Source organism: Pan paniscus, chromosome 2 (assembly GCF_029289425.2).
Source record: "Pan paniscus chromosome 2, NHGRI_mPanPan1-v2.0_pri, whole genome shotgun sequence".
NCBI classification, from domain to species: Eukaryota; Metazoa; Chordata; class Mammalia; order Primates; family Hominidae; genus Pan; species Pan paniscus.
The window spans coordinates 196,369,427-196,397,198 of NC_085926.1; the positions used below are offsets into that span (position 1 = coordinate 196,369,427).

The 27,772-nt window shown below is 43.2% G+C and overlaps 1 protein-coding gene across 1 annotated transcript; it reads left to right on the forward strand.

The window, feature by feature from the left end:
* The first annotated feature begins 4,178 nt into the window (after positions 1-4,178).
* LOC129397525 (putative protein FAM157B) lies at positions 4,179-27,772 on the forward strand. The gene is made up of 7 exons (XM_055110889.1): positions 4,179-4,333; positions 5,009-5,191; positions 7,420-7,570; positions 9,091-9,468; positions 18,926-19,121; positions 25,604-25,691; positions 26,348-27,772. Exons 1-6 carry the CDS (start codon positions 4,179-4,181, stop codon positions 25,669-25,671), a joined length of 1,131 nt encoding a protein of 376 aa, XP_054966864.1. The 3' UTR covers positions 25,672-25,691; positions 26,348-27,772.

Genomic DNA, 27,772 nt, shown 5'->3' on the forward strand with positions numbered 1-27,772 from the left:
GAGCCTCTGACCTAGAGCCTTTGGCTCTAGAGCCTGGAGCCTTACCGCAAGGCTGCCTGTGGGTTTGGCGTGGGGAAACAACCCAGCCTGGAGCCCAGGCTGCTGGTTATCTGGAGACAGCCTCCCGGTAAGATTTCTCTGAGACAAGAAACAATTATGCAAATTATCCTAATTCTGTTTTAAAGAATAGAGAGATTGTTTGCAGAGACAAACCATTTAGGCAGGCAATGTAGAAGGTGTTTCCATGGCTAATCTGCCTTCAAAGGAGAGGGATTTTGTTTGTAAACTTCAGACCCAGAAAATTGATTGTTCTGTCAACTTTAGATAATTATCTGTCCTCCCTGAGGCCCTAAGCTTAGCAGAAATGTTCTTTCTCTGAATCAGTACTCAGCTTTGGATCTCTGTTGGGTTCCCTGTGGAGTGCTAAATCAGAGATTCCCCCAAAGCAGTGGATCAGGAGCCTTCCTCCAGCCACACAGTGCCCATCCTGCCTGCAGAAGAATGGACAGAGATCCGGATGGGAGGGCTGCAGAGCTGGCACTGTGTCCCTGGAGGGGCTGGTGGGGACTCACTTTTCGGGGGACAGGGGAGGCAGAGTCCACACTCAACTGCTGTGTAGAGATGGGCATGAAGGGCAGGCAGGTCTGGCCTTGGCCTTGCGGTTTGTTTCCATTAAAGACCTTCAAGACCAGAAGGGACCAATAGGGCCGGACTATGCAGGGAGAGAAGAGGTTCTAGGGAACTGAGTTCCGAAGTCTTCGTCTTCTCACTGTGCAATGAGGTTCGCCTATAAAGCAGGCTGCTTGTCCTCGGGAGAGCTCATTGTGGAGAAACATCAGTGGACAGAGCCCCTCCTTATCTGCATCAGACTCCTCTGGTCTCCCCGGTTGCCTTTTTCTCTGCCCCTAAGGGCATCTGTCCCTGGAGAGGCTCTCAGGACAGTATACTGGGCACCCCTTGCCTGGCAGCCCTCCTCTCCACAATGTCATCAGAGAGCTCCACCTGCCCTTCTAGCCCCCTGGTCCAGCACTGCTGGTCATGAGGTTTGGGCCCTGTGACCTGCCCAGATCCAAGCTGTGGGGAAAGTTTGCTGAGACCAGTTTGGGGAACAGAGGGGCCTTGTTGTACCATTTGTTCTGGGCACAGGGGACCTCCTGCATCATCTATCTCCTCCATGAGATGCTAGTTTCAGGGATTCCTTGGGGACACTGGAGAGCAGGGCTGGCTCAGGCAGGGGCCTGACCATAGTCCAGACAGTGCAGACCCTACCTGAGGTGCCACATGGGCCCTCATCAGTCTTCTCTTCACACAGTGGAGTCACTCCTGTGCCTCCCCTGTCTGCACTCCATTCAGCCGGGAAAGGCCTGCAGTAGCCAATGCCCACATTTGAGTTTCAAATGTGAATATACCCAGGGATTGCAATTTACCAAAAGATGAAGGAAAAGGCCTCTCCCAGTACTTGGTCAACATTATTCTGTGGTATTTTTCAGATGAAATTAGCATTTAAGCCAGTATACTTTTAGTAAAGCAGATTATGCTCCATAATGTGGGTGGGTCTCATCCAATCAGTTGAAGGCCTTAAAGGAAGAAATACTGACCTCCTAGGGGAAGAGGGGAATTCTGCCCCTGGACTCAAGCCACTCTTCCTTGGATTCTAGCCTCTGTAATCACACGAGACAATTCTGGACATCTCCTCTCTTTTCTGTTTCTCTGGAAAACACTGACTAATGCAATTCTTGTTAAGCTGCTTTTAAGAAGTGTGAAGAAAATATTAAAAAGGTGTAACTAAGAATTTTGAGTGGACGATCTAATTATTTCACACTGGCTGAGATCTCCCTGATGTTGACATTGTAATGACACTGTGCACTTCTTGGAGTAAGAAAAAGTGCAGTCTCAGTATCCCTCCCACTAAATAGGTAGGCAAATTGCCATTTCCCAAAATGTCCAGAATACTAAGTAGGTTGACGAGTAACTCTTGAAATTACATAAGACAAATCAGTTGCAACAGAGGATCATAAACCCCTCGTGTATGGAAGGAAAACAAGTTTGTCAATGTGCAAACTGTAAGTCTAAGTTCCTACTTCTGTAAAAAGTAGAGTTTCCTCTTCAAAGACTTTCCTTCCCATCTCATTAGAAATAAATATTAACTTCTCTTAGAAGCAAAATTTATTCAAAGACCTGTGCTAACATTCTTAAATATCTGCTAGCCCTAATAAAGAAATCAATGTACTTTATGTTCTTAGCTCCCACAATTTAGCCTAAATATTTGCCCTGGCATGCTTATGCTAGTCCAAGCAAGCTTTAGGTCATTGCCTGTTCCTCTTCTTTATTCGAAGGTGTTTTTACTTTTTTCAGCATTCCACAAGTTAGTTCCTCCTTCCTTTGTTCTCCTCTGCCTTTTCCTCTCTAAAAAAGTTCTAAGTTGCCAGCCAATCGGGACAAATACAGAATGTGAGGTCCCGTTCCAGCCACTGGAAACTGGACACAGCAGTAGGGTGGATGCGTCAGGTTATAAATGACCCTGTCTCCTTTGCTCGGTATACTCTTGTGGCAAAACTGCTGGTGAGTGTACCCTTTCTGCAGAAATTAAAAAAAAATAAAAATGGCCTTGCTGAGGAAATTAAATTTACATTCAAGTGCTATTTCTTTACCGCACTGGGAACAAGCATGTCAAACAATTTCAACCCTGCTGGACCGCATCAAGTGAGGGCCGGGATGGAAAAGTGGCCGTGCCGAGGTGCCCCGGAAGCAGCCTCCAGAGTGTGCCTCAGAGTTTCTGGCCATTTCAGCTAAGACTTTTCTTCTGACAGACTAGAAGTGAAAAAAAGAATTATTTACTTTGTTGGGAAATGTGACAAAAGGTTAAAATTCTACTAGTTCATAAAATATTTGAAGCTAACTTTGTTTTTATAAATAAAATTGTATTTACAATTTAAGTTTTAGTTCTCATCCTTGCTGTTATAAAAGTTATTCTAAGTTATGTCAGTCTTTGAGGGTAAATGTAGAGTATTTAAAATAGCTTATATTTGGAAAACTGAACAATGTTTGTTGTCATGATTTTACTTTGTTCTTGACCATATTGGTCCCAGAGAAAGTCAAGGTCTTCACCCACGGATTCAAGATTCTTGTGGCAGCTGCTGAATTCTTTTCCAAAAATGCTTGGGCCTCATCAGCGTCATGTTTACGCACTACCCCAGCCCCAACCACAGACATGGGCAGGAGGAACGGAGCTCTACGGTGCAGCGTCACTGCCAGTAAGAGTCTGGCTCTCCCATGAAGCATTACTCTTCCTCTGCATGTATTTTAGAGTTTCAAAAGCCATTTGGCCTCCATTTCTTTAGATTGTGGATAAAATCCATAAACTTGTACTGGGGTCACTGTTCCTCCAGCCTCTTTAGCACGTATCTGCAGTCTCATTTCCAGGCTGTTTCCTCTATGGGCCACTGCCTGCAGAATTCCCAGATGAATCCATTGCCCATTCCCTGTAGCCACATCTCCATACCCACAGCCGTTCTCAGCAGCTGCCTGCACACTCACATCCCAGAGGTCAAGTTGCCACAGCTGGTGTGTGTTTCCAGCCACTAGGCAACCCCAGGTCTTCATCTGAGCACCCAGGGCCAGAAGTCTCACCCTGTCCCCCATACCATCCCTTCCCAGCCAGCCACAGTTTCCTTCCTTCTGTTGCTCACACAGTGCTCTCAGCCCCAGATGCCCTTCCTGACACTTCCTCCCAAGGAAACCCAAGTCATCCGTCAGGGTCCACCCAAATATCCACACCCTCTGGTAGCCTGCCCAGCCCCAGAGGTTCCCCTGAACTCCCTTCCCCTATTAGAGCCTACAGAGGCAGTGCTGCCCAGCAGACATCTCGGCTGGGAGTCAAACAGAGCAAGGCTATTTTGGTCCCTCTCTCCACTCTATGTGACCCTGAAATGTGCCCTGGCCTTAGGAAACATTCAGCTACATCAGAGAACGTGAGTATGCATGTGGTTTGTATAACACAGGCAAGACATGGTTTTTAGATACGTTCAGAATAGATAGTTACAGAGAACAGGTATGTTACATGTGGGAAGGAAGAGACACAAGGGCCAAGAGATACTTAATATGCATGAGGCTCCTGGGCACTAAATGTTCAATTCACAATGTGCCTTTATACAAGAGACACCTAAACATGCAGAACCATGGGGCCTTCGTTCACTACCATTCCTGGTGCCCATTCTGGTCCCATGCGTCCTCTGCCCAAGAAACACGTAGAACCCATGACAGTGCGACAGCTGCTTCTTGGCAACTCCACCATGATCAGGCACACTTGTCCCATGTCTGTCCCGTTGAGCCGGTGTGTGTCATAAGCCCTTCAGCTGTGAGCACTCTTGCCCAGGTCTGGTCCTCGTGGTCACACCTGAGGGGGTGAGGTTGACTAGCAGAGAAAGAAGAGAACAGGTGATTGTTGACAGCACAGGAATCAGGTCATACGGCCCTCCCATCTCCTTCCCTCAGCTTCTTGCTGTGTTTTACGAATGGATTTTATAAACCTGTGATTCGAGCATCCTCAGTTGCTTCTCGAGCCTTTCCGCTCCATGAACTCTGGGACAGCTTGCCTGGTACTGCAACTGGAGGACATCATTGCATCCAGAGAGCTTCCCACATGACAGTCTGTGAGCAAGGGACTTCGCCTCCCTGGATGGTGGTTTTCTTTTATGTAAAAGATGTGATCGTAGTCTCTATTTCTCAAGGGTGCTGTGAGAAACACACAGAATAAGGCCACGTGAAAGTGTGTGGCAGGTAGCGGATGCTCAGTAACGTGAAGCCTGCCCTTCCCGTAGCCTTTCTCTTCCTCCACTGGGTCTAGACTTCACATTGTCCCATGGTTCAAGATCCTTGGTTCATCCCGAGTCTTATCATCATCCCAGAAGCTTGGATGGAGCTCCTGGGGAAATCCAGCTTCACGGTCCCACACTGATCACTTCCCCTGGGCATGGCCTGGTAAATGCAGCTCAGATCCGCTCCCCAGGCAAGTCAAGGAAGTTGCTGCCCAGAAACCAAGTGAGGACATTTACAAGAACCGGCAGCAGCAGCAGCAGCAGAAACTGGATTTGCTTTTTCACCAGAGGATCCAGATTTCCCTGTGGCCTGGCAAACAAAAAAGAAGGAAGACGGAGCAGCACAGTCATCCCTTTGTGAAAAAGGAATTCAGGTAACTGAGTGACTCAGCAAGCCTGGGTCTTGGGGAAATTACGAATACCTGGTTGAAGGGCAGTCCTCAGGCAGAGCCCCTGAGACCTGTTGAACTCTAGAGTGTGGGAGCAGAGGAGATTCATGGCCTGCCCAGGGGCAGTGTCCACAGGGGCAGAGTGCCCCCAGGACTCACCCTGGCTCAGTTAAGGACTCCCCTCAGAATCTGCAGAGGTGCAAGGCAGGGTGCAGCTCTGCCTGGACTGAGCTGGAAATGCAGCCATGTGGCTGAAGTGGCCACTTCCTGCTTTCTGTAAAGCAGCCACGCGGACCTGTGAACAGGTAAGACCCTTACTCTTGATTACTGAAGAACTAGAACCCAGGCTCCTTTGACCTTCTCTCCAAAAACCCAGATGACACGAGGACCCTCTCCCAGCTGAAGGGGCAGATTCATGCTTTAGAGTGTGGGGAGTCAGCGTGGGGGCACGTGAGTGTTTAGCTTAGGTGTGGGCCTCACAAAAGAGTCAAAACAAGTCAGCCAGGACTCCAGCAGCCTTCATTGTGTGAGAGATGCCAGCACTGTGGCCACAGCCTGACAGCTGCGCAGGCCACATAATGTGTGGGGCCGAGTGGAAAACGTGGGGTTTTTTTTGTTGTTGTTGTTCAAAATCATGAGCTTCCAGGGGCGGCAGCAGAACTTTAAACTACTCTGGGGCCCTTCTGAGCACAGGACTTGGTATGACTGCACAGGGATACTTGGCAGGCCAGGTGCAGGGACAGAGCGGTCTGCCCAGAGGCCAGCAGGTCCCCAGTCAGTGTCTGGCACCAGCTCCCTTCATGACCTGGGCTGGCTCAGTTCCACGGGACTCCCAAGGCTGGACGCTTCCCCGGAACATCATCCTCAGGGATTTCCCAACAGGAGCAGCCTCTGGCTTCAGATCTGTCCTTGTTTGACTCATAAATTATCACTCAGACTGAGAAAATTAACACTCGGTGATTCCTGAAAGGGTGCCCAGTGCAATAGATAATTTTCAAAGTGAGTTCATCGGGGGATTTAATAGCCAGGTAATGCCCATTAAAACAGCGACAAACATGGGGAGAAAAGGAAAAGTTCCGACTGGAAACTTATGCTGGCTTGACAGTTGTTCTCAGGGAGCAGAACAGAAGTGGGCATTTTCATTCTGGTTACACCATCAGCGATACCTCCACGGAGCCTCTCAGCTGGTTCCTCCTGGGTCTGGGCCACAGGCCTCCCAGTATTGCCGGTCTCGGAAGACATCTGTGGGCAGGTTCTGTAGAGGGAATCTGAGGCTGTGTGGGATGAGCTGCAGGACCCCATGTGGGGAAAGGCAGGAGGCAGCACCAGCTCCTTCACCAGGACCTGAGGGTACTGTGGCTCATCAGGGGCCATCGAGGACATGGAGACCCTGCACAGTGTTTGAGGAGTCCTGCTACATCCATTTATTCTGGTTTAGGTGGTTGAGGGGAGACTCAGTGAAGCCTTGGGGGTTCAGGGCTATGCTGCCAGCCTCTGGGACAGCAGCCCCAGTGTCCCCCGACCCAGGCCTTGCTCCTCCCTGCTGATGAACGGCCACTCTGCTCCTAGAGGCACACCTGTCCCGAAGACACCTGGTTCTCATGCTCTTCTCTGCAGCACCTGAATTGGGCATTCCTGGGTAAAGCAGTTTAAGTTACTTTCACTTTTATCCACCTTGTTTCCATTATTTCAACCATGCATGTCCCTTGTGTATGTAGGATAAAGGTGTCTAAGAATAAAGGTCCATGATTTAAAGTTTTTTCCTCTTCTTTCCCTGTCCTGACCACCTGATCATAAACTTGTAGAAATAAAGTGGATCTCATGTTGTGTATCTTTCGATGCATCTAGAGAGATGGTTATATTCATATAAATAAACGGGCACATCCAGCACATTATTTCTAGTTGTCGTCTGCTAATAAGTTTACATCTGGTAAATGCCAGTGTTTCATTAAATGGCTGCATTGCACATGAGTCAATCTGTGTGACAAAGAATATGGCAGGTTTTGTACAGCCTTTGTAAAGACATTCTTCAATGCTGCCTTTTAAAATAGAAATGTTAAATCCTGTAACTAATCAACCTATGCCTTGTTAGAGGGCTGACATTTTCAATAATTCCTTTACAAAGGGTAGTGAGATGCATCAGATCCCCCAGTGGCCCCCAAGTAGGGACAGTGACAGTCAGCAGTTCTTTACGGACCTCTGCTCCATGGCAGGTTCTCCGCTGGCCCTGGCTGCGGGCGGCCGTCATCTAACAAGATGCTTCGGTCCATGGGTGGAGGACAAAGGCCTATGGGCTTGGGGAGCGAGTTCTTTCGTCTCCTACATGACCTTCATCTGCTCGCGTTTCCCACGAAGTGCATCTGGGTTGGAAGGAGATGGTGGTTTCCCACGGAAGTCTGGTCCCTAAGTGACGCCTCTGCTGCCTACATCAGAATCTCCCAGGCTTGCTCCACAATGGTCCCGTCACGTGGTGCAGACTCAGGCGCGGTCTTGTGTGTGCAGAGGCAGGCTTGGTCTTGTGTGCTCTTGATCATGCACCTAGTCACATCTGTTCTACAGTGTTGCATTCTTCTAATTTCCATGCACATCTTTGCATAGGCGTGTTCCCATTGTTCCCATATCAATAAGTGGTGTGCAAGGTTTCAGAGTGCGCCAGTATTTCTTTAGTCGGTGTCATGCTGTTGGATATTCAGGTTTTTTAACCTAGTGTAAATAACATTCACATTTCTAAAAACCAGAAGAGTGTTTGTGATTAAGATATCATCTTAGTGGATATTAAATTGCTGCATCTGATTTCATTTCTCTTTCCCAAATAAAGAGTCAGTTGTGTGAGCTAGTCTCACTCTGAAACTGCACACTCCCATCCCAGAGGTAGAAAGCGAGATCTCCTGCCTGCATTTCACGGAGCATGTGATTATGGAGGTGTCCAGTCCCAGCAAACAGACCCTACATTCTTTTCCTTCAGTGACTCAGACGCAATATGTGGACAGTCCCAGACAGTATCGCTCCCTCACGATCATTAGCCTCCAGAGATTAAACATCACCTGATACACAGAACTGTGGGCTCCTCATTTGGCTAAGCATCAGGTGCAGCCAGGTTCTTACCTAGGTGCACTTGACAAGGTGCTGCCAGATGCCACCAGCGCAGACAGTCAGCGAGCCCACCTCATGAGAGGGCACATGAGATCCCCAAATGAGAAAGAACTCTAAGGAGCCAAAATCTGCCAAGATGGGTACATTAAAGCTTGCAACTTTGCATGTGAGTGCACCCTCAGACTCAGCCAGTTTATTCTCCTTTGCAGTCCGTTCTGAAAAGTCCAGCCAGATGACGGCTAAAGAGTAGAGAATGGAAGGTGGAAGGCGGTTGCTGCTTGCAGAAGAGGCACGCTGGCAGCATTGGCAGGGAGGAAGAGACTGGAAACTGGGTAGCAGATCCGAGAAACCAAACTGCTCAGCAAATGAGGGCAGGTGGCATGGAGCTACTTCCCTGGGTCCAAGAGCCTAATTACGTTATTGTTCCATAAGTTCATGGCCTGCGGTCATCAGGGAAAATAAAACACTGACTGGGGGTCGGTCTTTTCTGTTTAGAGGAGGTTCCCTGAAACCTCCCCCTCCCGGGTTCAAGCGATTCTCCTGCCTCAGCCTCCCGAGTAACTGGAACTATAGGCGCCCGCTACCACTCCCGGCTAATTTTTTATTTATTTATTTTTTGTAGAGACGGGGTTTCACCGTGTTAGCCAGGATGGTCTCGATCTGCTGACCTCGCGATCCGCCCGCCTCGACCTCCCAAAGTGCTGGGATTACAGGCGTGAGCCACCGCGCCCGGCCTCAGCTGGTTTTTCAAAAGCCATGGCGTGTAATTGTCAGAACAGTGAACTTCGGAGATTCACCGGAGGGGCGAGGCCACAGCTCGACCGCGAGCACCTGAGCATCCTGCACCGCCTGCGACGGCCGTCAGGGGGCGCGATGCCGCCTCACAGAACCTCAAGAGGCGCCCGGGTTCCGGCACAGACGCCCTGCGGCTCCAGGGGGCGGAGCCGAGCCGCCTCCTCAGGACCTACGCAGGAGACGCCTCCATCCCTACAGGGACACCTGAGAGGACCCAGCCTCCTCCTCCTCAGGACCCACTCGGGAGACGCCGCTGGCTCTATAGGAACACCTGGGGACCGTGGCCAGGGACGACCCAGCCTCCTTCTCCTCAGCTCCTCAGGAACGACTGGGGAAGCTGTGGCTTCATGGTCCCCGAGGCTGCCCGAGGAAAGGTGAGGAAAAAGCTTTCTGTCCCGGCTCAGCGTTGAGGAGGCCGCGCTGCCTCGCGCTCCACTTTCTCAAGTTGTATTTATTTTATTTTACAAAGTGGCCCATCATTAAGTGGCTTTGTTATTCATTATTACAGCATACCTGAGTTGTTTCATTTTTTAATTTTTGACCAATTTGGGTTTGTTTGGGGTGGATCCGGGACAGAGAAGGGAGAAACCCTGAGGGCAACATGGAGAGCCCCAGGGAGACGCGCACCCCACGACTTGCTTTTATTTGCGCTCCAGTGGCTCGTTTTTCTTAGAGTGTTAAAGTACTTGAAAAATATTGAAGAGCAGATGTAGATGTGAGTTTTCACAACCGTATTTTAAGTGTAAATACTGGACTTTGTCTGTTAAAAGGATTTTAGGTACAATAAATTTAAGCGGAGTTTATTTCAGCAAAGGAATGGTTCATGAATCACGCAGGAAGCACCAGAACGGAAATCGGCTTGGGGCTTCGAGCTCTTAGGGTGGCCCCTAAGTGAGGCTCCTCAGTGGCTCCAGCTAGGCGACCGCCTGTTGTGGGGATGGTTCCCTCAGCGTCCCTAGTCATACAGCCAACTGGCTGCTGAGCTTTTTGGCATTGACTGTGGTTGGTTTGTTAATTTTTTTAAGTCAGTTCAAATGCCTCCAAGTTCGGTTTCTGTTTGCTTAGGGAAGGCCTCAGGCTAACCCCCGCCTTATTTGCTTTAACATGTCAAAACCATAATTTATTTTTCATTTTACTTTCCTGGCATTAATAGAAGTAAATTCACATTTGTGTGTTATTCAGAAAGTCGGTTTAATTGGCAACCTATTTGTGATGGTGCATAAAATAATGTTTTTTAATCATTGGCATCTTCGATTAGATGAACTATGTTAACTCTCTTAAGCTTTGTTATTAACCCATAACAAGAGTTAAGTTTCTTTTTTTCTCCTAGGCTTTGACCATTTAAAATACACTCAGGCATCTCGTAACGATGTTATACTTTCTGAGAAATCTATCCTTAGGTGATTTCATCTTTGTGTGAACACTGTAGAGTGTCCTTATAAAACTTAAATGGTGTAGCCCACTCCACACCTAAGTTACATAGTATAGCCTATTGCTCCCAGGCTACGAACCTGTACAGCATGTCTCTGTACTGAATGCTGCAGTCAACTATAACACCATGGTGATTGTAGATTGTGATCCCAGAATATCTGAGACAGGTCTTAGTCAATTTAGAAAGCTTATTTTGCCAAGATTAAGGACACACCCTTGACACAGCCTCAGGAGGTCCTGACGACATGTGTCCAAGGTGGCCAGGGTAGAGCTTGCTTTTGTACATTTTAGGGATAGATGAGACGTGTAAGATATACAGTCATTTGGCCCAGTAAGGCGGGACAACTGGAAGCAGGAAGTGGGGGTGCTTCCAGGTCAGAAGTAGGTTGGAGACAAAAGGTTGCATTCTTTTGAATCCTTGATCAGCCTTCCACTGAATACACAATTTAGTCTGGCTCAATGAATCTGCATTTTTACATAAATAATAGGGCAGAGGAAGCAATCAGATATGCATCTGTCTCAGGTGAGGGATGACTTTGAGTGCTGTCTGTCCTTTGTCCAAAAGGAAATTCTTTGTGGGCAAATTGTGAGTGAGGTATGTAGCTTTTTATCTTTGTAGCTATCTTAGTTAGGAATAGAATGAGGGCAGGTTTGCCTGACATAGCTCCCAGCTTGACTTTTCCCTTGGCTTAGTGATTTGGGGTTCCTGAGATTTATTTTCCTTTCATGGTATCAAAACAGAGAAAAGGTAATGCTTTGAGCCATGAGCTTATGACAAGATGGCTAGGAAGGAATTTTTCAGCTCCATTTTTATCTCATGGGACCACCATCATATGTATGCAATGCATGAGTGTAAAATCACCATTTAGTTAAGTCAGCTTACACTAAGCTATGGACCCAGATGGTCCTGGGGCCTTTTTCCACTGGGAGATCTTTAAGGACCTTTCTTAGCTTTTCTATGCTAATTGGTATATTCATAGTTGCCTTATTTCAGTGCCCATTTTGTTAATGTGTATTTTTACTAGGAAATCACCCATTTTTTCTAGGTTTCCAGTTTGATGCAATTATTTGACTTTTAATTTCTCCTCTGTTTTTAGTTTTGTACATAATTTTCCTATCAATTTTTGCACTCTTTTTTCCATCAACAATATTTTTAAAAAATACTTTTCAGCTTTTTTTGAAGAATTGTTATGTTTGACAATTTTTTATGACCTAATCATGACCGTAAATGATTTTTGATTAATTTCAGCTTAATGTCTTTTGTAGGGCACAACTGTTAAAATACAAAATTACAACAAATGTGGGTTTGCAGATCTTAATTGGCTTTTTTTTTGTGGTTCTAGAATCAGGCAGCAGTCCAGACCAAAAATGGTTCAGAATGATCTGCCACACAATATGTGCAGGTTAAATTTATAGCCAGAGAAAAAAAGTGACATACAGAAAACAGAAGTGAGGTATAGAGGTGGCTGGATTGGTTACAGACCTGGTTACAGCCCGGATTTGCCTTCTTGGAACTTGTTTTGAACAGCTGGCTGCCGGCCATTGACTGACACTCGGCTGATGTGATTGGCTGAACCGCCGCTATTTGTTACAATGATACATTCCCAAGTCAGGTTTTCAGTTTGTTTCTATAGTAAATTAGGTTGGGATTCTTCTTCTTCTTCTTCTTCTTTTTTTTTTTTTTAGGCGGAGTCTCGCTCTGTCGCCCAGGCTGGAGTGCAGTGGCGCGATCTCAGCTCACAGCAAGCTCCGCCTCCCGGGTTCATGCCATTCTCCTGTCCCGGCCTCCCGAGTAGCTGGGACTGCAGGCTGCCGCCACCAAGTCCCGCTAATTTTTTTGTATTTTTTTTTTTTTAGTAGAGACTGGGTTTCACCTTATAAGCCATGATGGTCTCGATTTCCTGACCTCATGAGCCACCCGTCTCGGCCTCCCAAAGTGCCGGGATTACAGGCGTGAGCCACGGTGCCCGGCCGCGACTCTTTACAAGGACTCCTTCGGAGGCTTCTAAAGCCCAAATGTTGTTTGATGTAAGAATTCCTCCCTTTTGGTCAGCCTCTCAATTTTGAGATATTGATCAAAACTTTGGGCATTGGTGTCACTCTTTGTTATCGTTGTAAGTTGGGTTATTAGGACTTATTTGCTTTCAGTGTGGCATTTTCAAGTTTTATTTGGTCTCAGTGCCCTCTGGGCAATAGCAGAACACTGTGTTGTGTAAGGCGGAAATAGAGCAATAGAAAATAACAACTGATTTGTTAATATCAGATTACTTCAAGTTACTTGTTTTGGTAAGAATTAAAGCAGAGGGGACTTCTTTATGCTGACCCAGGTAGACTGGAGTCTCTTCAGGGAAAAAGGGAGCTCTTTTGGGATCTATCTACTTCCTTAAAGTTTCAGCTTCGTTGTGTGTCATTCAGCGTGAGTGTCTCCATTCTGGTTTTGCCTGCTCAGTGTGGCCTCATGCAGGAGTTGTGACCAAAACAATGACCTCCCGTAATTTGTTCAACAGTTCTCCCCTTTTGGTTAGGTTCCTACCTAGGTGAGGGTGTGACTAAAAACTTAGGGCATTAGCACTATTCTCAGTAACTATCATTTTAGGTTTCCGGTCTCAACACATCATTTAAGAAGTCAGTAAAGCTTTCTTCTATTGTGACAGCATATTTAATACTGAGAAGGAAAAGAAAATTTTTATCTTGCAAATGTGAGCTTCCTCTAAATTATCAGGTCCAGAGAGACGTGGGAATGAGGCAGCAGTCACGTCCCATTTCCCGCTTAGCTAAATAATCATATCTTGAAGCTGCTTGCTATGTAGACTAGACTGACTGTCATCAGCTATAGATTAACCTAAGAGTGTCTTTGAATATTTTTTCCAGTGGCAAATATTTGCTTCTGTTGTATCGTAGCTGAAAGAAATGCTGGGAAACAAAATAAAGGCAAGCATTCATTAGAATAAGTGATCCAGTCACAAGGAATCAATTTGAACTTTTTTTTTTTTTTCACAAAGTCATACTTTGAAAACATCCAGCCGTAAATTGAAATAGTCTCCAAAATGTGAATTTTTTTCCCTGGTTCTAAGATGACCAGCTTTCTTAGAGAGTGAACTACACCATAAGAAAAATGATACGACCATGTTTACACATATATGTTATCTTAACATAAAACATGTAAAAGGGGCATTTCTTTGAAAGTATGTATTAGTCTGTATAATTTACTTTGCAGTATCATGAATGCTCTTATTTTTAAAAGTAGGAGTAGTTACTGCCAATTACTAATTTTTAGTAGAAATAATTTAGCAGATATCTGAAAAAATTACAATTTTTAAATAGAGGTTTTATTTTAAATTAGTTTTAGATTCATACAGAAATTGGGAAGAAAATGCAGATTTCCCATGTAGACGCAACCTAGTTTCCCCTCTTTTTAACATATCAACATGTATCAGATAGGTTTAACATCTTTTTTTTTTTTTTTTTTCAGACAGAGTCTCAACCAGGCTGGAGTGCAGTGGCGTGATCTCGGCTCACTGCAACCTCCGCCTCCCAGGTTCAAGCAATTCTCCTGCCTCAGCCTCCTGAGTAGCTGGTATTACAGGCGCCTGCCATCACGCTCGGCTAATTTTTGTATTTTTGGTAGAGATGAGGTTTCACCACGTTGGCCAGGCTGGTCTTGAACTCCTGATCTTAGGTGATCTGCCTGCCTCAGCCTCCCAAAGTGCTGGGATTACAGGCATGAGCCACCACTCCTGACCAACATCTTATATCATTTCTTGTCATAGTTAATGACTGGATATTACTATATTATTAAATAAGCTCACATCTTATTTGGTTTCCCTTAGTTCTGCCTTTTTCTCTCCCAGGATCCTATCTAGGATCCCATAGGACATTTAGTCATCATGTCAGGCTCTTCTTGGCTGTGGCAGTCTCTCAGACTTTACTTCTGAGGACCTGGAACAGTGTTAGGAGGATTGGTCAGGTATTGTGTAGAATGTCCTCCATTGTGGTTTACTTGGGGTTTTTCTCATAATCAGCCTGGGTTTAGGGGTTTGGGGGAAGCAGAGCAGATGTGTAGTGTGTCCGCAAAAAGAGTCAAAGACTGTAAAATATTTGAAGAGATGTATTCTGAGCCAAATATGAGTGACCATGGCCCATGACACAGCCCTCAGGAGACCCTGAGAACATGTGCCCAAGGTCGTTGGGGTGCAGGTTGGTTCTATACATTTTAGGGAGATAGGAGACATCAATCAAGTGTATTTAAGATATATATTGGTTTGGTCCAGAAAGGTGGGACAACCCAAAGGATTAGGGTGGGGTGGGGCTTCCAGGTTATAGGTACATTTAAAATTTTTCTGATTGGCAGTTTGTTGAAAGACTTACTATCAATAGACAGGAGTGTCTGGGTTATGATAAGGGGTTATGGAGACCAAGGTTTTATCATGGAGATGAAGCTTCCAGGTAGCAGGCTTCAGAGAGAATAGATTGTAAATATTTCTTATCAGATTTAAGGTCGTGTTGATGTTAAATGCTGATTGGCTTTTCCTGAATTCCAAAAGGGAGGAGGGCATACTGAGGCATGTCTGACCACCTCTTTCCCATCATAGCCTGAACCAGTCTTCCAGGTTAACTTTGGTGTCCCCTGGTGGAGAGGTGGTTGTGGGAAAGATCTTTGAATTTTATTTTTGGTTTGCAAGTGCTAGTCTAGTCACTTCATGCTCTCAAGATGTGTTATCACCATTAATGTTAACTTTTATCACGTGGTTGAGGCAGTGTTTTCAGGTTTTTCACTGTGAAGTTACTTTTTTCCCATGTCTATATTGTATGTATGCTTTTGGAGGAAGTCATCATGCAGAGCTCATACTTAAGGAGTGGGGAGTTAGCCCCACCTCCTTGATGGCTGAGTGTCTATATCAGGTATTTGGAATTCTTCTGTATAAGAGATTTCTATTCAGCCCATTTGCATATCTGTTTAATCATTTATTTATACCAGTATGGATCCACAGATAGTTACTTTAATCTTTTGGTTGTTATCTAATTCTACAGTATTTTGTTGCTCTTTGTTCATACCTGTGGCCATTGGTAGCTCTTTCCACTGGCTCCTTTTACATAATTTCATGTTTTTTTTATAATGTATTTCTGTTACTTCAAAAGTACCCTGGCTCATATATTTTCTGTCCCAGTCCTAGTTTCAGCTATTTCTTCTAATAGCCCTGATTTCTTTTGTTAGAGAATGGTATGAAAAACTTACATCTGGACACTAAATGTGGTCATTGCATCATGACACTTACAGCTGACAGTGCAAAGAAATATATGTGTGTCTTCTAACTTATATGTACCCACTTAATTATAAAGGTTTCTATGTGGAACCATCTGTGTATATGTTAAGCTAAATGTGAGTTTATACTTATGTTGTATATATATATTCTGACTCATTATGACAGAGATCATTCTAGGCTTCCCTATTTTTTATCTGTAACTTCTCACTGTAATAGTGAGGAATCTGGCTCCTACTATCTATCTGCCATTTATTTCATCCCTTGTACCATTGGGAACAAGGAATTCATTCTTGATCAAGATTCCAGGTTGGGACTTAATAAGAAATATATGTTTGGTCTGTGTCTGCAGTTCCTGGTACAGAGCTCCTAAAACTATTACAATTTCCTGAACAGTAGGAGCATCTTGTGTTCTAATATTTGGTCTTTGGCCCTGGTTCCTGACGCAGAGTTCCTAAATCTCTTGGAATCTCCTGGATAATAGGAATGGCTTCTGTTCTAATAAGGACACTCTGTGGGTTCCTGGATGGTTTCAGGATGGGGATGGTCACCAGGAAGACCAAGCCATGATAAGAAGGTTGTAACTTTTAGCTTAACATGCAATCCTTTGAGGGTGTGAAGGGACTGGAAATTGAGTTAATAATCTGTCATGTCTACATGATGAAGCTTCCATAAAAATTCCTAAAATATGGAATTTGGAAAGTTCCAGATCAAGGCTGACAGATTTGATGTCTAGTGAGGGCTCATCTATCATAGATAGTGCCTTCTAGCATGTCGTGACATGGCAGAATGGGGAAACGGGCTCCTAGACGCTTTTATAAGGGCACTGGTTTCATTCATGAGGACAGCACCCTCATGATCCGATCACCTCTCGGTTACCTCTGAATACCATCCCTTTGGGGATTACATTTCAAAATAGGAATTTGGGGTGGGGGTGTACACACATTGAGACCATAATAACTGGTAAACATAAGTAAGTATTTCCTAGTTCCATAAGCCATCATAGCAAATTGTCAAACCTGAAGAGGGGGTGTAGGAATGCCTAGTTTCTAGCCAAGTCATATAGAAGTTTGGGTAAACTGGGGATTCATTACTTGTGATTGGCATCTGAGGTTGTGGACAGTCTGGTGTTACTAAGCCCTTAACCTGTAGGGTGTATACTAACTCCAGGTAATCAGTGTCACAGTTGAATTACAGGATACCCAATTGTTTTCCAGAGAGTTGGAAAATTGGTTGGTGTGGGAAACACCCACCCCACCCCCCCACAATTTGCTGTTAAAAGTGGAATGTTGATAGTATAGAGGAAAATCATGGTTATTTTTCTTTTTACAGATATAGTGGTTTCAAAATTAACTATTATCCCTATGGGAAATAACTTTATAAAATAGAGTCCACTGTTCATGTATATAGTACATTTTGTTTTTAGTCTATGGATTCTACTCATTTCCAGCTCAGCACCTTTGGCCCACCACTTGCAACATACATTGGTAATACAGTTAGATTCTTGGTTGCACTCTGTATTTTGTCCTTAGATACTTCCACATCCTAAATAATTTAATTTGTGTAGATTGTGATTTGTTCTTTGTGCATTAAAATTCTGTGGGTTTTATCAAATGCATACTGTCAGATATCCACTACTGAAGTAGCATACAGAATACTTCAAATCCCCACCCCAGACAGTCACTGATCTGACTATCATCTCTTTGGTTGTGCTTTTTCCAGAATGTCATATGAATGGAGTCATATAATGTATAGCATCTTCATACTGCCACCCTTTACTTAGCAACATAGATGCAAGATTCATTCATTTCTTTTCATGGATTGACAGTTCATTCCTTTCTGTTGGTGAATGGCATTCCATTGCATGGTTGTACTTCAAATTGATTATGCATTCAGCTATTGAAGAATGTTCTGATTACTTCAAGTTTTGGCCATGATGAGTAGAGTGGCTCGTATATAATTACATGCTAGTTTTTGTTTGAACATAATTTTTCAAAGCAGCTGTCTAAACTTACACAATTTAGGGGTGCATTTGTTGGATTGTAAGGTAAGACTTGTTTATCTTTGGGAAAAACTGTCAAACTGTTTCCCAAAGTGGCTGTACCCATTCATGCATTCTGCCAGTAATGAATGGCCGTACCTATTGTTCTTCAACCTCCAATTGTTACTGTTGAGCTTTTTTAAGAGTCCCACAGTTGTACTAGGTGTGCAGTGATATCTCAGCATTATTTTGATTTCCAGTCTCCTAATGAGATATATTGAGCATCCTTTTGTGTGATTATGTGCTATCTGTATATTTTCTTTTTTTTCTTTTTTCTTTTTTTTTTTTATTGAGATAGAGTCTCGTTCTGTCACTCAGGCTGGAGTGCAGTGGCGTGATCTTGGCTCACTGCAACCTCCACCTCCGATGTTCAAGCAATTCTCTTGCATCAGCCTCCCAAGTAGCTGGGATTACAGGCACCCACCACCATGCCTGGCAAATTTTTTTGTATTTTTAGTAGAGAGAGGGTATCACTGTGTTGGCCAGGCTGATCTCAAATTCCTGACCTCAGGTGACTCACCCGCCTCAGCCTCCCAAAGTGCTGGGGTTATAGGCATGAGCCACCACACCTGGCCTGCTATCTATGTATTTTATTTGGCTGGATGTCTGTTCAGATATTTACCCAGTTTTATTTGGGTTTTTAGTTTTCTTAGTGTTCGTTTGAAGAGTTGTTTGTGTATTTTCAATACAGTTTTTAAAATCACGTTTGTATTTTGTAAATATCTTCTCACAGTGTGTCTTGTCTTTTTGTTCTCTGAATAGGGTTTTTCATAGTAGAAAATTTAGTTTTATAAAGTCTGTTCTCAGTATTTTCACGAATTGGCACTTGATGCTGTGTGTTAAAACTCAACACCAAATCCAATGTCTCTTAGGTTTTCTTTTAGATTATTTATAGTTTTGCATTTCAAGTTGTAGTCTCTGGAATATTTTGAGTAGGTTTTTGTGTTTTAATTTGTGTATAGAGTCACTTCATTCTATATGGCTTCCAAATAATTCTTCCATCACCATTTATGGGAAAGGTATGGATATAGTGGCCTTTATTTCGGTTTGAATTTCCAAAATTATGACACTGAATAAACTGAATATTGAATTTTATAGGTATTTCAGGACAGCCAGGAGGGGGCGCACATGCGCCGAGAAACTGTGAGCAAGAGCGTCTGTGCTGAACCATGGCTCCACCAGAGGGCGCGCGATCCCGCCCCAAACAACTTCCCGCTGAGGTGCCAGAAGCAGCGAGGAGCTTCAACTTCCTCAGTGCAGCACGAGGGTCATGTTAATTTGGTGTTCTTCATTGGTGAGTAAAACGCTCCTGTCCACGGCCCTGAGTGCCAAGGAGTGAGTCTTTGGAGTACTTAGCAGAGGAAGAAATTAATCTAGAAAAATAAAACCCCCAAATCTCACTGTTTGGAGTATACCCTAGTATCATGGTCAACGTCCAAGACACAGTGGCTGCTAATATATATTCTTACAGTGGCCTCTAATATAATAATCACACTGTGTTCTACATTACTATGATATCGACACCGTGCCCTAACACCCATATAATATTCGCACCATGCCCTAACACTGATGTAATCCACACCATCGCTTCCAATACTAATGTAATAATATCCACACCATGCCCTATCACTGATCTAGTCCACACCATCGCTTCCAATACTAATGTAATAATATCCACACCATGCCCTATCACTGATCTAATCCACAACATCGCTTCCAATACTAACGTAATAATATCCACACCATGCCCTATCACTGATCTAATCCACACCATCGCTTCCAATACTAATGTAGTAATATCCACATCATGCCTTATCACTGATCTAGTCCACACCATCGCTTCCAATACTAATGTAATAATATCCACACCATGCCCTATCACTGATCTAATCCACAACATCACTGCCATTACTAATGTAAGAATATCCACACCATGCCCTAAAACTCATTTAATCCACACCATCCCTTCTAATACTAATGTAATAATATCCACACCATGCCCTATCACTGATCTAATGCACACCATCGCTTCTAATACTAATGTAATAATATCCACACCATGCCCTACCACTCATCTAATCCACACCATCCCTTCTAATACTAATGTAATAATATCCACACCATGCCCTATCACTGATCTCATGCACACCATTGCTTCTAATACTAATGTAATAATATGCACACCATGCCCTAACACTGATCTAATCCACACCATCGCTTCTAATACTAATGTAGTAATATCAACACCATGCCCTACCACTCATCTAATCCACACCATCCCTTCTAATACTAATGTAATAATATCCACACCATGACCTATCACTGATCTAATGCACACCATCGCTTCTAATACTAATGTAATAATATCCACACCATGCCCTATCACTGATCTAATCCACACCATCACTTCCAATACTAATGTAATAATATCCACACCTTGCGCTATCACTGATCTAATCAACACCATCGCTTCCAATACTAATGTAATAATATCCACACCATGCCCTAACACTCATCTAATCCACACCATCGCTTCCAATACTAATGTAATAATATCCACGCCATGCCCTATCACTGATCTAGTCCACACCATCGCTTCCAATACTAATGTAGTAATATCCACACCATGCCCTACCACTGATCTAGTCCCCACCATTGCTTCTAATACTAAAGTAATAATATCCACACCATGCCCTATCACTGATCTAGTCCAAACCATCGTTTCTAATACTAATGTAATAATATCCACAGCATGCCATAACACTCATCTAATCCACACCATCGCTTCTAATACTAACGTAATAATATCCACACCATGCCCTAACACTGATCTAATCCACACCATCGCTTCCAATACTAATGTAATAATATCCACACCATGCCCTAACACTCATCTAATCCACACCATCGCTTCCAATACTAATGTAATAATATCCACATCATGCCCTATCACTGATCTAGTCCACACCATCGCTTCCAATACTAATGTAATAATATCCACAGCATGCCCTATCACTGATCTAGTCCACACCATCGCTTGTAATAGTAATGTAATAATATCCACAGCATGCCCTATCACTGATCTAGTCTACACCATCGCTTCTAATACTAATGTAATAATATCTACACCATGCCCTATCACTGGTCTAGTCCACACCATCGCTTCCAATACTAATGTAATCATATCCACACCATGCCCTATCACTGATCTAATCCACACCATCACTTCCAATAGTAATGTAATAATATCCACACCATGCCCTACCACTCATCTAATCCACACCATCCCTTCTAATACTAATGTAATAATATCCACACCATGCCCTATCACTGATCTATTGCACACCATCGCTTCTACTACTAACGTAATAATATCCACATCATGCCCTATCACTGATTTAATGCACACCATCACTTCTAATACTAATGTAATAATATCCACACCATGCCCTAACGCTCATCTAATCCACACCATTGCTTCCAATACTAATGTAATAATATCCACACGATGCCCTAACACTCATCTAATCCACACCATCGCTTCTAATACTAATGTAATAATATCCACACCATGCCCTAACACTGATCTAATCCACACCATCGCTTCTAATACTAATGTAGTAATATCCACACCATGCCCTAACACTCATCTAATCCACACCATCCCTTCTATTACTAATGTAATAATATCCACACCATGACCTATCACTGATCTAATGCACACCATCGCTTCTAATACTAATGTAATAATGTCCACACCATGCCCTATCACTGTTCTAATCCACACCATCACTTCCAATACTAATGTAATAATATCCACACCTTGCGCTATCACTGATCTAATCAACACCATCGCTTCCAATACTAATGTAATAATATCCACACCATGCCCTAACACTCATCTAATCCACACCATCGCTTCTGATACTAATGTAATAATATACACGCCATGACCTATCACTGATCTAGTCCACACCATCGCTTCCAATACTAATGTAGTAATATCCACATCATGCCCTATCACTGATCTAGTCCACACCATCGCTTCCAATACTAATGTAGTAATATCCACACCATGCCCTATCACTGATCTAGTCCCCACCATTGCTTCTAATACTAAAGTAATAATATCCACACCATGCCCTATCACTGATCTAGTTCAAACCATCGTTTCTAATACTAATGTAATAATATCCACAGCATGCCATAACACTCATCTAATCCACACCATCGCTTCTAATACTAACGTAATAATATCCACACCATGCCCTAACACTGATCTAATCCACACCATCGCTTCCAATACTAATGTAATAATATCCACACCATGCCCTAACACCCATCTAATCCACACCATCGCTTCCAATACTAATGTAATAATATCCACAGCATGCCCTATCACTGATCTAGTCCACACCATCGCTTCTAATACTAATGTAATAATATCTACACCATGCCCTATCACTGGTCTATTCCACACCATCGCTTCCAATACTAATGTAATAATATCCACACCATGCCGTATCACTGATCTAGTCCACACCATCGCTTCCAATACTAATGTAATAATATCCACATCATGCCCTATCGCTGATCTAGTCCACACCATCGCTTCCAATACTAATGTAATAATATCCACATCATGCCCTATCGCTGATCTAGTCCACACCATCGCTTCTAATACTAATGTAATACTATCCACACCATGCCCTATCAGTGATCTAATCCACACCATCACTTCCAATACTGATGTAATAATATCCACACCATGCCCTAACACTCGTCTAATCCACACCATCGCTTCTAATACTAATGTAATAATATCCACACCATGCCCTATTACTGATCTAATCCACACCATCGCTTCCAATACTAATGTAGTAATATCCACATCATGCCCTATCACTGATCTAGTCCACACCATCACTTCCAATACTAATGTAATAATATCCACACCATGCCCTAACACTCATCTAATCCACACCATCACTTCCAATACTAATGTAATAATATCCACAGCATGCCCTATCACTGATCTAGTCCACACCACTGCTTCTAATACTAATGGAATAATATCCACACCATGCCCTATCACTGATCTAATCCACACCATCGCTTCCAATACTAATGTAGTAATATCCACATCATGCCCTATCACTGATCTAGTCCACACCATCGCTTCCAATACTAATGTAATAATATCCACACCATGCCCTACCACTCATCTAATCCACACCATCCCTTCTAATTCTAATGTAATAATATCCACACCATGCCCTATCACTGATCTAATGCACACCATCGCTTCTAATACTAATGTAATAATATCCACATCATGCCCTATCACTGATCTAATGCACACCATCGCTTCCAATACTAATGTAATAATATCCACACCATGCCCTACCACTCATCTAATCCACACCATCCCTTCTAATACTAATGTAGTAATGTCCACACCATGCCCTACCACTGATCTAATGCACACCATCGCTTCTAATACTAATGTAATAATATCCACACCATGCCCTAACACTGATCTAATCCACACCATCACTTCTAATACTAATGTAGTAATATCCACACCATGCCCTACCACTCATCTAATCCACACCATCCCTTATGAAACTAATGTAATAATATCCACACCGTGACCTATCACTGATCTAATGCACACCATCGCTTCTAATACTAATGTAATAATATCCACACCATGCCCTATCACTGATCTAATCCACACCATCACTTCCAATACTAATGTAATAATATCCACACCTTGCGCTATCACTGATCTAATCCACACCATCACTTCCAATACTAATGTAATAATATCCACACCATGCCCTATCACTGATCTAGTCCACACCATCATTTCTAATACTAACATAATAATATCCACAGCATGCCCTAACACTCATCTAATCCACACCATCGCTTCTAATACTAACGTAATAATATCCACACCATGCCCTATCACTGATGTAATCCACACCATCGCTTCCAATACTAATGTAATAATATCCACACCATGCCCTACCACTCATCTAATCCACACCATCGCTTCCAATACTAATGTAAGAATATCCACATCATGCCCTATCACTGATCTAGTCCACACCATCGCTTCCAAAACTAATGTAATGATATCCACACCATGCCCTATCACTGATCTTGTCCACCCCATCGCTTCTAATACTAATGTAATAATATCCACAGAATGCCCTAACACTCATCTAATCCACACCATCGCTTGTAATACTAATGTAATAGTATCCACACCATGCCCTATCAGTGATCTAGTCCACACCATCGCTTCCAATACTAATGTAATAATATCCACACCATGCCCTATCACTGATCTAGTCCACACCATCGCTTCCAATACTAATGTAATAATATCCACATCATTCCCTATCACTGATCTAGTCCACACCATCGCTTCTAATACAAATGGAATAATATCCACACCATGCCCTATCACTGATCTAATCCACACCATCGCTTCCAATACTAATGTAATAATATCCACACCATGCCCTATCACTGATCTAATCCACACCATCGCTTCCAATACTAATGTAGTAATATCCACATCATGCCCTATCACTGATCTAGTCCACACCATCGCTTCCAATACTAATGTAGTAATATCCACACCATGCCCTATCACTGATCTAATCCACACCATCACTTCCAATACTAATGTAATAATATCCACACCATGCCCTACCACTCATCTAATCCACACCATCCCTTCTAATACTAATGTAATAATATCCACACCATGCCCTATCACTGATCTAATCCGCACCATCGCTTCCAATACTAATGTAGTAATATCCACACCATGCCCTATCACTGATCTAATCCACACCATCACTTCCAGTACTAATGTAGTAATATCCACATCATGCCCTATCACTGATCTAGTCCACACCATCGCTTCCAATACTAATGTAATATTATCCACACCATGCCCTGTCACTGATCTAATCCACACCATCACTTCCAATAGTAATGTAATAATATCCACACCATGCCCTACCACTCATCTAATCCACACCATCCCTTCTAATACTAATGTAATAATATCCACACCATGCCCTATCACTGATCTAATGCACACCATCGCTTCTAATACTAATGTAATAATATCCACACCATGCCCTATCACTGATCTAATCCACACCATCACTTCCAGTACTAATGTAGTAATATCCACATCATGCCCTATCACTGATCTAGTCCACACCATCGCTTCCAATACTAATGTAATAATATCCACACCATGCCCTACCACTCATCTAATCCACACCATCCCTTCTAATACTAATGTAATAATATCCACACCATGCCCTAATACTCATCTAATGCACACCATCGCTTCTAATACTAATGTAATAATATCCACACCATGCCCTAACACTAATGTAATATCTGCACCATTCCCCAACACCAATACAATATCCACACCATTCCCTAACACTAATCTAAATGTCCATACCATGCCCTAACACTAATATATTGACACAATGGCCTCTAATACTAATAAATATAATAATATCTAGTACGTGGACCCTGTTGACATTGAGACTTTTTTAAGGGTTTTACAGCTTTGGCTGAACTATAGCCTCTGTAATGGATTTTGATGATGTGTCTGCTTTGCTGGCATGGTATTGACATGGTTGTTTTAAAAAGTAACTTACTTTCCAATAATGTCATATTTCTAAGCAACTTCCAGTAGTAGTACAAAATACAACTTGTTTCTTCCCTTAGATTCCCTAACAGTTATTGCCGTACCAGATTTGCGGTGTCGCACAAAATACTCCGGTGTATTGCACTGAAAGCATGGACACTCTCCCAGGTAACTACCACATAACCCCTAGATCAGGAAATCAGTATTGTTCCTACATGATAATTCGGTCCACAAACTCACTTCACTTTTACCTCGTGCCACACTTGGGAGTATAATGTGTTTTTTTTTTTTTTTCATTCGGATCCAGTTTTCTTTTCCTGGAACTGTTCCCCAGACTTTCCTGCATATTTATGACCTTGACACATTTAAAGGGCACACAGGTTTTTGTTTGAACAGCTGTTTTCAGGTCTTTGGGGTATATACCTAGGAATGGAATCATTGAGTCATATGGTAAATCTATTTGTAACTTTATGAAGAAACATCAAATTATTTTACACGTAGGCTGCACCATTTTGTCACATATTGTCACATATTGTCACAAGCAGTGTTTAAGAGTTCAAGTTTCTGCACATCTTTGTCAACACTTGTTATTTTTTAGTATAACTATTCTTGTGTGAGTTAAGGGTTATCTCTTTATGGTTTTAATTATGGTAATGATGTTAAGCATCTTTTCATGTGCTTGTTGGTGAAGTGTGTATTAAAGTCTTTTGTCAATTTTTAGATTGGGTTGTCTTTGCTGTGGAGTTGTAAAAGTTCTTTATACATTCTGGATAACAGACACTAATGAAGTATCTAATGTGCCGACATTTTCTTCCATTTTATAGGTTGTTGGAACGTAATAAGAGTTAATGTGTGGTCTCTGCTGCAGTGTCCTGAAACAGAGCGCTAAGCCTCGGGAATGTACGAAGTAATGTGTCTTTCGTATGCTAATGAAATGATTGATGGCTGGGGGCACCTGGATAGCCTCAGTGGGGCTGGCTGCCAAGGGAAGCAACCTTGTCATTAGAGGATTTGAAATTTCTTCCCCCGTCCCGTCTCTGTGAAGGGGAGAGGTGCTGATGGTTGAGTTGATCACCTATGGCCACAGACGTAACCAATTTGCCTGTGTAATAAAGGACAGGGTTGGGAGAGCATCTGTGTTGCTCTCCCAACACAGGAGATACTGGGAGGATCATGTCTGGTGAGGGCATGGGAGGCCTGCATTCCTTCCACATACCTCACCTTGTGCATCTCTTCGTCTGGCTTTTCATTTGTAGCGTTTAAAAGATCCTTGGTAATAAGTCAGGAATAGTAAGTACACTGCGTTCATGGGTTGTGCAATGTGATGTAGCAAATTGCTGAACCCAATAAGGGTGTTGTGGGAGCTTCCAATCTGTAGCAAAGTCAGACAGAAGGTAACCTGGGAACCTACTGTTTGTGGTTGGCACCTTAAGTGGTTACAGTCTTGTAACGGAGTACCCATATTTTCTTACAGAAGAAATGAATTAGTTTTACCATTTTGCTGTTCCTGCACTTAGCTCTTTAGGAATGCAATTATAAGCTTTACTGTCTCTCCACCAGACACTTCCTATACTGCAAACTTTTCCAACTGTGTGATAACTTAAAAGTTCCAGGGACCAAACCTTGAAACAAACTGGCACTTCCATATCTCTCCCCCACCAGGAGATTGGCAGCAGACAACAGTCAATTTACAACCTGGCTCTGCCCATGGTGGTGCTAGCAAGATCACCTAATGGAGAAAACATCAGAGCATGTCCCATAGACCCTGCACCTCCTCACCTCATCCCCTGCATGCCATTCTGGCAAGTCCGAAAGCCCTGCTTTCTGCCCAGAAAGTGGAAGCGCTTCCCTTAAGGCAAGAGCCTGTATGTTCCCTTCAGCTAAGCTCTGGCATAAAGTCACTTTCTTTTTACCATCCTTGTGTTTGTCATTTAAATTTGCAAGCAACAAGGGGCATGACGTGTATTCCTAGGACTGAGTCCTTAGCCTGTGGGGTCTGATGCTTTCTCCATTTACTGTCACAATTGGGTTGCACTGTAGGACACCCAGCTGGTACCCAAGATTTGGTCTGTGTGGGGAAAAAACCGATGTATCTGGTAACAGAAGTGTTCTGTGTTGAGTGTTGAGAGTATACTATAAGACAGTTGTTTTTCCTATTATAACATTTTGTCTTTCAACTTTTTTCTTCATGTCTTCTGAGACGTAAAAGTTGTAAATTTTGAGGAAATAAATTGATTTATTTTTCCTTT

Bases quoted from the DNA above. Each gene is read 5' to 3' on its own strand.
- LOC129397525 (XM_055110889.1), top strand. From the start codon at position 4,179: ATGGGGCCTTCGTTCACTACCATTCCTGGTGCCCATTCTGGTCCCATG. The intron at 7,571-9,090 runs GTTGGAAGGAGA...TGAACTTCGGAG, and splicing joins TTCCCACGAAGTGCATCTGG to ATTCACCGGAGGGGCGAGGC. The intron at 9,469-18,925 runs GTGAGGAAAAAG...TGAATTTTATAG, and splicing joins CCGAGGCTGCCCGAGGAAAG to GTATTTCAGGACAGCCAGGA.